Source organism: Trachurus japonicus, chromosome 7 (genome assembly GCF_045865225.1).
Source record: "Trachurus japonicus isolate A0001 chromosome 7, Traja_1.0".
In the NCBI taxonomy this organism is placed as follows: domain Eukaryota; kingdom Metazoa; phylum Chordata; class Actinopteri; order Carangiformes; family Carangidae; genus Trachurus; species Trachurus japonicus.
In genome coordinates this window covers 33697789-33711214 of record NC_140913.1, presented here as the reverse complement: position 1 = coordinate 33711214, position 13426 = coordinate 33697789, and the positions used below count along the sequence as shown (strand labels likewise).

Genomic DNA, 13426 nt, shown 5'->3' with positions numbered 1-13426 from the left:
AGCAAACAAGGACAAAATGTTGAGAATAACAATAAAGAATAAATAGAAGCAGCGTCATGAGAAAGGTTTTAATAATTGATGCCTCCATCATATCAGAGCTGCTCTCACCTCCAAAAGGTGCAATAGGTTTTCCGCTCCGGTGATAATGATGTCATTGTAAGAGGTTGTGACTTATCAGCACCACTTCGTCACTGCAGTGGTTCACATTTGCAAAAGCTCCACTATGAACACAGGGAACTTAACAGCTATTTACTTACTTTATTTTTTTATTCTCAGTTTTAACAATGTTGTCTAACTGTCTTATTGTCCTAAGTGTTCTGCTGAGCTCTTGCAAATTGTTTTCCAATGCGGTTTCTTTTCTGCAAACGGCAAATAAACTTGCTCTGACTCTAACTTGCACATAGCAGCAGGCTTATAAATCTAAGACTTAAACTAAAACTAGCAGTTAAAAAAATGAAAAAAAAAAAAAAAACTGAATAAAAACTAAGTGCAAAACTCGCTAAAACTAAACTGAATTACAGATAAAATTGCAAAAAAAGTTGCAGGAAAAAAACGCCACGGACCAATAATGGGATTATTTCGACTATACGACCCCCCAGGCAGATAAAAGTAAATGTATCGTTATGAGGACTGATGGGACATTTGTGGGATGCATCAACTAAAAAGGGAAAAATCCCACAAACTTGAAGGTCTCACAGTCTCACTTTCCCCGTAATACCTGAAAAACTAAACTAAAACTGCTCAATCACTTGTTAGTAAACTAACTAAAACTAAACAGAAATAATGAAGCAAACTGAAAAACTAAATAAAAATGGAAACTAATTAAATTTTTTAAAACTATAATTACCTTGCATAGCAGCTTTAAAGTGTACTATTCTAAAGACAAGTTAAGTGTCTCGCTGCACACAATTAAATCTGAGCACAGCAGCATAATATATATTTTTAGTCTCAATTTAACTTTATGAAAATGTCTTTACCTCTGATGTCTATAAACACATTTAGAAACAGTGACGCCAATCTGTAAAAAGCCAGTAATATAACTTTTAGACAGTGGAAACAGCACAAATGTAAAAACAAAAATATATATATATATATATATAGCCAACTAGATAATCCTGTATCTGTTCGACTCACACTGCAAAAACTCAAAATCTTACCGAGAATATTTATCTTATTTCTAGTCAAAATGTCATTTCTAGTCAAAACAAATCTCATTATACGTAAAATCACATAAAAAGTAGCTTGTTTTTAGACACTTTTTACTTCTTTCAAGCATATTTTCACTTGAAATAAGTAGAAAAATCTGATAGTGGAGCAAGTTTCTCTTTCTTATTACAAGCACAAAAAACTTGCTTTCACTGGCAGATTTTTCTACTTATTTCAAGTGAAAATTTGTTTGAAACAAGTGAAAATGATCTAAAAACAAGTTAATTTTTAGACGATGAGTCTTATTTTAAGTGGAAAGAGATTAGTTTGGACTAGAAATGAGACATTTTGACAAGAAATAAGACAAATATTCTTGGAAAGCTGCATGTTTCATATAATCACAGACTTACACACAGGGGACACATTGTTATACTGTACAGTCCCATTCAATAAAACCTCCAAATGTTTGCAGAGATCATAACGCTCAGTTTTTTTTTTTTGTGCTGAAACTCCATCAGACTGGAGCCGATTCAGTTCCTACAGTCATTTAAACACTGTGCGTGATGTCTCCTATTGGATTGTATTGTATTGTATCATATTGCAGGATATAACAACATCACTGCGGGCCGGGCATTGTTTGCGATAATGTCTCATTCTGTGTGTGTGTTTGTGTGTGTCTGTGTGTGTGTGTGTGTGTGTGTGTGTGTGTGTGTGTGTGTGTGTGTTAGACGATGAGGTCGATGACACACTCACTTTCCTCTCGTTGCTCGAGTCCTTCTTGGTGGCCTTGATGAAATCGCTGCGGCCGTGAAGATACTCATCATACTCTTCCTGTGTCATGTCTCCGTTCTCGATAAGCACATGAGGCAGATGAGGCTCTGCAGAGACACAGAGACAACGACATCATCATCATCATCATCATCATCATCATCATCATCATCAAAGACATTACATATTACAGACAGCCAGGGCCGTTGCTAGGAATTCTGGGCCCCCTTAAAGAATACTAAAGTGGGCCCCTCCCCCTAACTTTTCCTTTTTTTTCTTAGACTATGTATTATCGTTTTTTATTTAGCCTTCTTTGTTTTGATGCTAATGCAGCATTACACTGCAAAAACTCAAGTATCTTGGCAAGAATATTTGTCTTATTTTTAGTCAAAATGTCATTTCTAGTCAAAACAAATCTCATTATACTTAAAATAAGACACATCAAATTAAAAAGTAGCTTGTTTTTAGACACTTTTTACTTCTTTCAAGCATATTTTCACTTGGAATAAGTAGAAAAAATCTGATAGTGGAGCAAGTTTTTCTTCCTTATTACAAGCACAAAAAACTTACTTTCACTGGCAGATTTTTCTATTTATTGTGAATTTAAGTGAAAATTATCTAAAAACAAGTTAATTTTTAGGTGATGAGTCTTATTTTAAGTGGAAAGAGATTAGTTTTGACTAGAAATGAGACATTTGGACAAGAAATAAGACAAATATTCTTGGAAAGATGTTGAGTTTTTACAGTGTACTATGAGTATTAGTCAGGGTCTTACGCAGAACAAATCAGTCATACAAAGATTAGACTACTGGGGTTTTTTATGGGCCCCACTGGGCGCTGGGCCCCTAGAATTATCATCACCTTTCTGGCGGCCCTGCAGACAGCAGCAGACTGGACAGCAGATGGACAACGCCTCAAACTGAGAGCAGGTAGCAGCAGCAGCGATGTGGCCGATGGGAGTGCAGTTACTCTGAGAGAGGAGAGTTATTATCCTCATATTGATGAGGACATTAAGAGGCGATTGCGTATGAAGATGCGACATCACAGCTGCGTCTGGAGGAAACTAAACGTCCTGAGAGAGATGAGTGAGTGAGTGAGGCCTGGAGATTCCCCCTCAGTGAAAAGTGAATTCACAATTAGTTTCCTAGACTTCTGTTTCTTGACCATATGTCAAATTTACATGGACGATAAATTGATTTATGTTTTTTAAAGAACCCATTCATGATTGATCCATCATTTCTTAGCTGCTTCTCCATGTCCTCTTTACTTTCCAGCAGGACCTGACCTAGGTCCTGCTGGAAAGTAAAGATGCTTCTTTTTAAAATTATAATATAATAAATATATAATTAATATTAAATTGGATTCTGTGTCAAATTAAAGGTTATATACCGGTTAGTGTTAGCTTAGCTTTAGCTACTAGCCGCTTGGCGTACCTGGCGCGAGGGCGGGCGAGTGTGAGTGCGACCCCTACTGGCCAGGAGGAATTTAACTTGTAGCCAACACCTTTAAGAAATTATAATTTAAAAAAGGAAAAAGAACAAAAGGTTCACATTAACAGATTTTGCAGTCATGTCTCAGTTTTAGCTAAAATCACATTTGAAGTGTCATGTTACTGCCAATATCAGACGAGGAAACATACAAAGTGGTATTGTAATTAAAATTTAAGACATTTCAAGGTGTTAACTACAAGTTTAATTCCTCCCGGCCACTGTGTCGCACTCACACTCGCTGCCACTCGCTCCAACCATCTGTTGTACTGGTTGCCAGGTAGCTACGCCAAATACCGGAGCGGCTAGTAGCTAAAGCTAAGCTAACGCTAACCATATTTAACAAGCAGCAGCAGCTCCAGTGTTGTTGACAGCGGACTGGAAACACATCTGAATCATTTCACAATAACTCACCTGCAGACGAACCCAACAAACCTGCAGCATCCCGCCTGCACCAGAAAAGTTACAGTACCGGCTGAACGTTTAGTTAGCATTAGCATTAGCATTAGCACGATGCCATTTCTCCACACAGCTATCAGGATCTGGCGCCCCATGAGCTCCGCCTCACGTGACATCAACTTAGGCTACTAATGCTGTTGGTGCCATAGACATATACGTATGTCTATGGTTGGCGCAGAGATAATTTCATGTTGACGTTGCCAACGTAACCAGATGTAAATATTTATATATTTTGGACCCGTCAAAATTTTAAAAAACAATTATTTCTATACTATAAATTTCTTTTTCAGTAAAATTAATAATTTTTTTTGAAAAATTAATCGTTTTGATGAAAAATGTGTACCTATAACCTTTAAATAATGAATCTGATACATCCGTTTCTGTTGTTGAATGATTAATCAAGGACAATTTGGGGAGTAGTGTTATTTACGAGAAGACCTGACATCAGTGTGATAAATGTCAAGTTCATGGCTCCAGATAAATAACTTGTTGATTTATTTTCATGCTCTGGACAATGTGACCATGAAACAACTATTACATTTCACATCCAGTCATATTAAACTGTCTTTAATCGGTGCATTTATACGAAGCAGCTGACCAAGCTGATGATGGAAATCGACCTTCTACACCTCCTGTTATATGTTATGTTATGATAGTTATATCACAGTTTCCTTCCTCCGTCGCTGCGCTGGATGAGAAGTGAACATCCACCGGGCTGAATTAAATTGGCCGCAGGTCTGTTTGTGAACAAAGCCTTCATAAGAGGCCTATTGGATCAGCAAGGCCAGAGCTCATTCCTGCCTCTGGGAGACAAGTGGCCCACACACACACACACACACACACACACACACAGAGACAGTAGGTCAAGACAGCAGTTAGGGAGAGACGAGAGCATGGTGGTGGTGGTGGTGGTGAGGGGGGGGCAGAAAGACCTGATACTGCCCCCACCACCCACACAATGGAGCCGGACTCTGCTGGCATGTTACACATTAATAACAAGAGGCAGTGAGTCACCTCAGCACTGATCTGATTATGACCTTAACAAGACGGAAACGTTGTGGGAGAACCATGACAGAGGTGAAATAAACAATTACAGAATATGATGATGCTCGGATGGATAGACAGAAAGATAGAAAGAAAGAAAGAAAGATAGATAGATAGAAAGATAGATTAGAAAGGGAGGGAGGACACCTACCACTCGGGTAAATGAGGATTTTGACCGGACAGTCGTACGTGTATTTATCCGCCAGAGTGATGACGACGCTGGTGGCAGAACGGGCCAGAGGGTCGGCGTCGGCTCGGATGGCATGAGAGGGGCTCTCCACACCTACACACACACACACACACACACACACACACACCAGACACACACACACACACACAGCAGATCAAATAACCAGTGGTTTTCACCCCAGCAATAACAAGCGCAGTAATAACAAAGCAGCAGGTCCAACAGAAAAATCAGTGGAAATTACACAATAAGAGCTCAAATTTCCAGAAGATCTAATATAAAAGCAGGATAATAATAATAATAACTAAGGTTGTAGCTACTGCTGGTGATGATGCCTTCAAGTGCTGGTGGTGCACTTGTTAGAGCAAACATAAAGGAGAGACAAGTCAATAACTGTTATTATGTAAAAATGTCTGTGAGGCTGAAATTATCAGAAGGAGAAGAGTGTGACATATACTTGTTTGTTTTTGTGTCGAGAGTTGGATGAGAGGAGCAATGCCACTTTTGTGGTCTGAAGGATAAATACAAAACTGGAGCCAACCTATGAAATAAAAATGTATTATTAATGTAACATTACGACACATGAAGCAAATACTCTGAACTACTTTCTCTCCTGAAATCCCTCCGCCCAGCAGCCGTGTCTGGAATGTAGTTCTGGCTGCATTCACCTCTAAAACAACTCTGTCTGGTAACGTTGTGTTATTATCTCATAGCGTGGTGAATGTGCAGGTCACAACTTGTCCACCAGAGCATTTTGGAGTTGTTGGATTGTGTATTTGATGAGTTTGATGAGGGAAACCAAGAAATCCCATGAGCCTCCGTAGCGTAGCTCTGAGCAGCTCACGGCTCTGCTCCGCTGATCTCAAAACAACATGCACCGATAATTAAAGGTAATGATCCTACTGCTATTATAAGGATTATGGCAATGGGCCAATTTGCCAAAATGTTGAACTATCCCTTTAATGATAAACTAAGATAATTTAGCAGTTAGCTTAGGTCTTATGCTGCGTTCAAGACAACTCAGACATTTCCGACTTCGGACATCATGGCGTCCACATTACAGGTTAACTCAGAGGAGAAAAAACATGGATACCCGAAAGACGTTGGCATATTGTGACTGATTGCTGAATACGAAAAATATAAGCAGAATGCAATTTATGGAAGCAGATGAAGATGAAAACATTGATATATAACTTAATAACGATGAGGGCCGCCATGCTTCATTGCCGTCACTGACGTAAAGTCGGTAAATCGGGTCTCTGAGATGACACCCAAATTTCTGACCTATTCTGAGTTTGACCCCTTCAATTCATTTTTCACAACTCGGAGCTCGTTTTTTCCGAGTTGCGAGTTGTATTGAACGCAGCATAGATTCTAGATGTAGCATCACACTGAGCAGAGAGACATGATGAGTGTGGCATCTTGACATCTAATCCTTGGCCTAAAAGTACCAGTAAATAAATATATTTTACAAAATGCCAAAACATTTCAACACTAGCAGTGTCACTTGTGAAATGAGATGAAAATCGTGCAGGAGCTGTGTTTTATTTTATTCTACACCTCAGTGCAGCGACAGCCTCTCTTACAACAACAGCCTCTCGTTGCCGACACGAGAGCCGTCGAGAAGCTCAAAAATTGCAGTGCTTGATTACAGGAAAGCTTAAGTGGCCCAGCTTGTTGATGTGCCGTCATCACACACACACACACACACACACACACACACACACAGCTGATTTGCAGCTTTGCTCTCGAGATTATGTTTTTTTCTCTGACCTGCGAGGAGATAAGGAGCGCGTATCTCCAGCTGGAAGTTGAATTTGTAGTCCATGGAGTTGATGGTCTCGTCCTCCAACAGTGAAGCCAACCACAGCTGAGGGGAGTTGGGAGTTTGATCGTGAGGACTCGAAGCACTGGTATGTCTGTCCCGCCTAAAATCAAAATAGAGCCATCTTAAATTTACATATATGATATCATTATTCGGTTTTTATCAGAGATGGGACCAAGTCACACATGTGAAAGACTCAAGTCATTTTTTCTTGGGCAAGTCAAGTCACCTTATTATTGCAATTTTGCCTGCAGAATCTTAAGTGAAAAGACAAGATATTAACTGTCAGTTTCATTCTCTACTATCAAATGAAGGCAAAAAGCCCAACAATATACTTAAAGGGATATGCCAAAAAAAAAAAATTTCGTATCTTGCCTCACTCCCGAGTCCATGACCAGCAGATAGACGCCATCCTTTCAACTGTGCGTGCAGTAACCATGAAGATAGAACCGTATCGCCCGTAATTAGCTTAGCTCAAACACTGGAAGTGTATAGGTAGTGTTAGCCTGCCTCCACCTAAAGTCGCTAATTAGCTTAGCTCAAACACTGGAAGTGTATGTTAGCCTGCCTCCACCTAAAGTCATCAGAGAAACTCTTCAGCAACTCTAAACGGAAACCGGCGGGCCGATCTTCGTCTCAGAGCTGACAAAACTCTCCGGTAAGGCATCTTGAGCGGTCAAATGCCGCTAACGGGACGAGATCGGTCAAAACGGAGGGTTCAAGCAAAGATGCTTGTCATGGACTCGGGAGTGAGGCAAGACACAAATTTTTTTTTTGCCATAAACATTCCGCTTACTTCTGCTTTAACTACGATTTATGACAATCAATAAATAGTATTTCTTACGTTCTGGAGAAGTTGGGGGACAGACCCTGCTCCTCGTTGATGGTCCTCTGGACCCGAGGCGTACACACCGGTGGAGTCGACACCGTGATGCCGCCGTTGGGCAGCGTGGAGAGCTCAGAGGAGGTGCTGACCAGGATATGGACCGTCTCCATGGAAGGGATGAGCCCGAGGTTAACCACCAACACTGTCGTCTCCAAGTCCTCGTCCAACACGATGTGTCCTGTAACAGCAGATTAGGTTACATTACAACTACTAAACTACAATACAACTATCAAGAAACATCACCACTGGTGCAGAACGCTGGAATTACCTTTTGCTGATTAATGATATCACTGATTTATGGCTTTAAACCAGATTATACCTTTGACTTCCTGAACCTTTGGTATCCTTTGAACAACTTAGGTGCCTCGAACAAAGGTCTTTAAGGTTGTTTCTGAGAGTAAAGCATGACTGAGAAGGAAGATGACACCTTTAGAAAGACCTTAAACTAGTATTATTGTTGCTGGGTTAGGTAAGTCGGTAGGTAAAATGGTATATATCTTTAAAGAGGTCCTCCATCAACTCAACATTGAGAGAAAAATGGGTAACCCTTTAATTTACAGGCTGTTAATAATGTGATAATGTCAAGAAATGGCCAAGAAATAACAATTGTGTCAAAATGTCTAGAAACAGCCTAAAAATAACAGTCAATTTCATAGTAATGTTGAGAAATATCGCCAAGAAATAACAAATGATGGCGTAGAAACAGCCCAGAAATATCGGTCAATTGCAAGGACTTGGTGGAGAAAGATTTTGGCCTTTCCCAAAAAATTCAAAGCATGAAAAGCATGTGTAATCTTTTGCCCTTATGAAAAACATGAAATTACTATGAAATTGATCGTTATTTCTAGGCTACTTCTTGACATTACTACGCAATGAATTGTTATTTCTTGGCTATTTCTTGACATTATCACGTAAGGTTTACCGAAAAATGTACAACAAACAGTCTAAATCAATGCAGCAGATGAAGCTATTCTAACTTTTAGACCGGCAATGCCCGATCCTACATTTCCCATACTGCAATTCTGCAACTCCTGTTGAAAAGTCCAACAGGAAATTGCAGCAAATCCTGTCACGAGAAACTTGGCAAAAGCACAACAAGTTAATTAACAGTGACATGTTGTTATCACCTCATAAAACTGATATATGCTTCCAAACAATTATTTCAATGTGGGTTTACACACCCAGCAAAATTACCATTCATTTGAATCCACCTGATAAATTTACACAAACAGGTGTCAAATTAAAGGAAAAAGCTGAATAAAAGAGTGGAGAAACATAACGAATGCAGATGCTTCCACACCGGTGCACTGAGCGGCACAATTACACAATTAGCAGCAGCATCATGTTGTTGTTGTTGTGTGGCAGGGATTTAAAACAAAATACTGTTGATTTTTAGATTTTGTACCAAAGGTGGCAAAAGTGAGGTGATCCGGTGGCTCTGTTATGCTTTGGAGATGCATTTTAGCCGGCCTTGTTATAGACAGAAGGGAGATCAATACAGAGTTGTGGACGGTTATGGGGTCACTGAACAGTCTGATGAGAATGGAAATGAAGTGAATCATATGCTTCAGTCTTCACAGCCTCCCGAGCACAACAACCCTCACACTTTCCCAACTCCCCACAGTCACATGAAAGGTCACTGGGGTCTGATTTTTGGCAAGGAGATGTATCTTTGGGTAAACTCTGGATGTCCCGAGTTTCAGAATGAAAGTCCAATTTTTGGACCCGTAATGCATTTTAACCACATCCATGACCCTTCAAGTGGACAACAATGTCCACCTCCACCTATGGGTTTTTTAATGTATTTTAAAGTAAAGATTTTAACTAACAGGTATCACCATGAAACTTCCCAAGTTTATCACTTACATTAAGACAAATATTTTTTGTATTACAAGTTTTGTCAAATTTTATGTTTAAATATGTAAATGAGGCAATATCTAATGAAATATGCTAATGCTAATTTCCAGAACCGAAATCTGAACAATGGATAAAGCCCCTTTCAAAATTCTTGTTTTATTTTGTTGACATATTATAGTCAGAAAGTTTTTAAAGAGGGGATTTTGGATATCTCTTTTTATCACTCTGTAAATGAGAAAATACTGTCACCAGCCCTAAACCCCATAGAGCCCTATAGAAATCATATGTTTTTGCAGCAAAAACAACTGCCAAGGAAGGGGTAAAAAATTTTGAAACCCATGTTAAAAGTGATTTTCATGTTTAGTCAAGACCCAGCCCGATATGTATCACAAATATTTTGGGAGTAATTGATGTCTAAATTTTGTCCAGGGGTCATGGAAGTGGTAGGAATTGAAGGATCATCAAAGAGATTTTGGACGGCTCTCTGCATCACCGTCATCAAAACATCAAATGAGGGAATAGTGTTTAGAAGTTAGTGCCTCATTCGGAGATTTGAGGACAAGGTGCATCAAAGCATTCCTGGTACAGAACAACTTTATCACCTTACTAAGACAATTGAAGTTGCTTTTTCCTGTAAATGCTCAGTATTTAGTCACCAACATTTGAAAAGCAGGAAGGATAAACCAAAATCAATTAGAAACCAAAACAATGAGCTGGTGCAGATATTTAAATACTCCACAGAGCTGAAGGACTAAAGAGCCAGTCGATAATTCTCTGTGGGTTCATCACTAACAAGCAACCTTTTCCACGTTACACACAGTCATTTGATCCTTTGTTTATACAAAAAATATCGATGGGAGCAGCTTTAATCTTACCGCCACCACTCTGCAGAGCTCCATTAGATGTGTGGTAGCAATCGAGATAACAGTCTTCAATTTTTGCTTTGTCTTTGATTTGCAGCGTTATAATTTGACTGGATATCATGGCCTCGAACCCGACAACAATGGACTTTTCCTCCAGTGGATAAATGAAGATTCCTAAAAGGCAGCGCAAGAGGGGGAAAAGAAACAACACAAAAAAAAGAACATAAATATGTGCAAATGCAGTAAACAAACAATTACACAGTCAGTCAATAGCAATCAGTTTTACAGCAGAGCATAAGGTGGGTTTAAATTGATTTAAAGTGGATAGCGTTCACAGAAGTGAAGTAAACAAATTAGTCGTCTGCGTAGTATAGGACACTTACCCTCGATCGCATGGTCCTCGATGTTTTCATAGGTCATGGAGGCCGTCAGGGCCAGAGTGTAACCCCTGACACAGGAAGTGATGTCAGAGTCACTGAGAGGCAGAGCGCTCCAGCTCTCCTTGTTAATGAGTCCAGGCATGGCGCTGGTTTTAGGACTCTGCTTTGTTTTCATGTGTGGAAAAAAAGAAAGAAAGAACTTAAGAACTCATCAAATAATTACTTTTCAAATGCAATGATCAAAAAAAATGATTGAAACAAAAGCAAAATGTTATTTCATTATCAAATATTTATAGATTTTACAAATTATAGGCTATTGTATAGGCTACTGTAGATACTAGGCTACTATCTACAGTTTTTTTCCTTAGAGTATCCATACTATCTACTATATTTTCCCCAGTGGCTCTTATATTTCAAGGCCAGTTTTATTTCACAGTGTCACTTGTCATAAACAGTGTTGTCACCACATCTCATGGCTACAGCCAGAAGCTTAATATATCATTTATCAAATTTATTCATTCAATGTTGAATGCTGTTGATGGTCCAAACAATAGGAGCTATGTTAAGCAATGCAACAATCTAATGTTGTTAGCCCTGCATAGCCTACCAGGAAAAAACAGGGAGAATAGGCTACGTCAGTCCAACCGCCCAAAAGTCAGACCGCCATTTTCTCAGCTAATCCGACTTATTCTAGAGGGTTATGGTACAGTAAGGGTCAGAAAAATGGGAGGTCAGACTAATGGACGCAAAAATATAGAAATGTAGGCTATGGTCAGAGACAGACAGACGGACAGACACCATGCAACCGGAAAAAAACTGCCTTATTGTGATATCATTAACTAATGAACAAACAGTGTTGTTAGCCAAATATTAACTGAATTTATTGTACTTAATTGACCATATCTGTCTTCATGATATTTAAATACCTAGGTTTGTTTCTTCCTGTACGAAAACCTTAATCAAAACATAGCTGAGATAGCTCTAAATTAGTTAGCTAGCCAGTTAGACTAGCTCTTGTCTTAACCGTATTCTTCACTTTGATGTTAAGTAAAATCACAACCAAACTAGCTATAAGGGCCATGGATGTATTATAGCTATTAGCCTATATTATATTACATTAGATTATATTATTACATGGTAAGGGCAGATGCAAGCCACTATTAGCCATAAGCTTTACTAGCCAGTTAGCAAGTGCGTTAGCTTTCATTAAATGCCTTTGTTATGCTCAATCAATACGATCTCATTCACAGTGACAGATTCATAATTAGTTTGACATTGCTCTGAGAAACAACGGCTGTCTCGCTCCGTTTAGAAGAAGGTGTCAAGACTGAACCCATTTAAAAGATGAGTTTTAATTATGGCCGACTAAAAAATTATATAGTGTCATTTTGTATTTTGCCATCCCGTGACCCTAAGCAGTGAGCTAATGGTAGGATGGATTTTTTAAATTTACATAATACATTCTGTTTTAATTCTTATTCAACATTTTATCACTTTAGGGCTCCAGAGTTTTTTTTTTTTTTTAAATGTCTCTCTTTCTCTTTTTCTCCTTTTCATCACTGCTGTTACCTTGTAGCCTGCTGTAATAACATCAAACATGACAGCGTCTCATTACAGACTCCAAAACCAGATGAAAGCTGCTGTCTAGATGTCAGTTCAATCAACCTGCTTTTATAGGTATTTCAACCTCAATCATTTTCTATGATATGATATTATATGATATAAAACCCAGGAGCCTGAGGGTGGGTAACAGAGTTATCTTTTTAAGCATTTGAAGATGCTGCAATAAAACTAATTTAGGGTGGTTTTTTTTATCATTAAAACACAATGTAATAGGAGAAGGAGGAAAAACAGTATTCAGTGCCTGGTGAAAGGGGGAATAAAGAAACTTTAGATGTGTTACAAATGCTTGGGGAGGAATAGTAGATTCAGTACAGCATTGCTAATTATGTAAGTGATAGCTCCAATACAATCATCTGTTGCTTCAGGGCCGTGCTTCACTGTTAACGTCGTCTCCACTGCCAGCAATCTTGGTTATATGTGCTGTCAAGGGGTCTGTGTCTTTCTGCTGCTGCTGCTGCTACACGACCAGAGCAGAGCGCCCAGCACAGCACAGCACAGCACAGCACAGCACAGCACAGGCTTGATAGGAAGTGTTATGACGAAAGCAATTTCCATAGAGACAGCTCTGCTCGCTGCTGCTGGCCTGGCTGCAGTGCTCGCCTCCCCGACTGACCAGCAGCAACAACATCTTGAAAAAAAGTGCACGCGCCTTTATTGGCCACACCGTGACTGATTGCAATTAAAACGCAAGTCGATTTCCGTCCATCAAACACACACACACACACACACACACACACACAAATAAATCACAGAATAATTCACTTAGGTAGAAAAGAAAATCTGAGCCGCCGGTCTCCACGGACACAACAACAAGTTTCACACCCATAGTCTAGTCGAGGCAGCATAAGAAGTCCTTCAGAATCAATATGAGATTCGATCAGTCTTTTTCTAACAGCCAGAC

At 39.3% G+C, this 13426-nt stretch overlaps 1 protein-coding gene across 1 annotated transcript in view; it reads right to left on the bottom strand.

The window, feature by feature from the left end:
• Positions 1–13426, bottom strand: part of vwa5b1 (von Willebrand factor A domain containing 5B1) — a 60605-nt gene that overhangs the window by 45790 nt on the left and 1389 nt on the right. Inside the window, exons 2-7 of the mRNA XM_085782998.1 lie at positions 10906–11062; positions 10535–10696; positions 7761–7980; positions 6865–7019; positions 5056–5187; positions 1900–2024 (exon numbers count right to left, since the gene is read on the bottom strand). Of these exons, the coding sequence (XP_085639124.1) occupies positions 1900–2024; positions 5056–5187; positions 6865–7019; positions 7761–7980; positions 10535–10696; positions 10906–11044 (933 nt within the window). The 5' untranslated portion in view covers positions 11045–11062. The remainder of the gene's footprint in view (positions 1–1899; positions 2025–5055; positions 5188–6864; positions 7020–7760; positions 7981–10534; positions 10697–10905; positions 11063–13426) is intronic.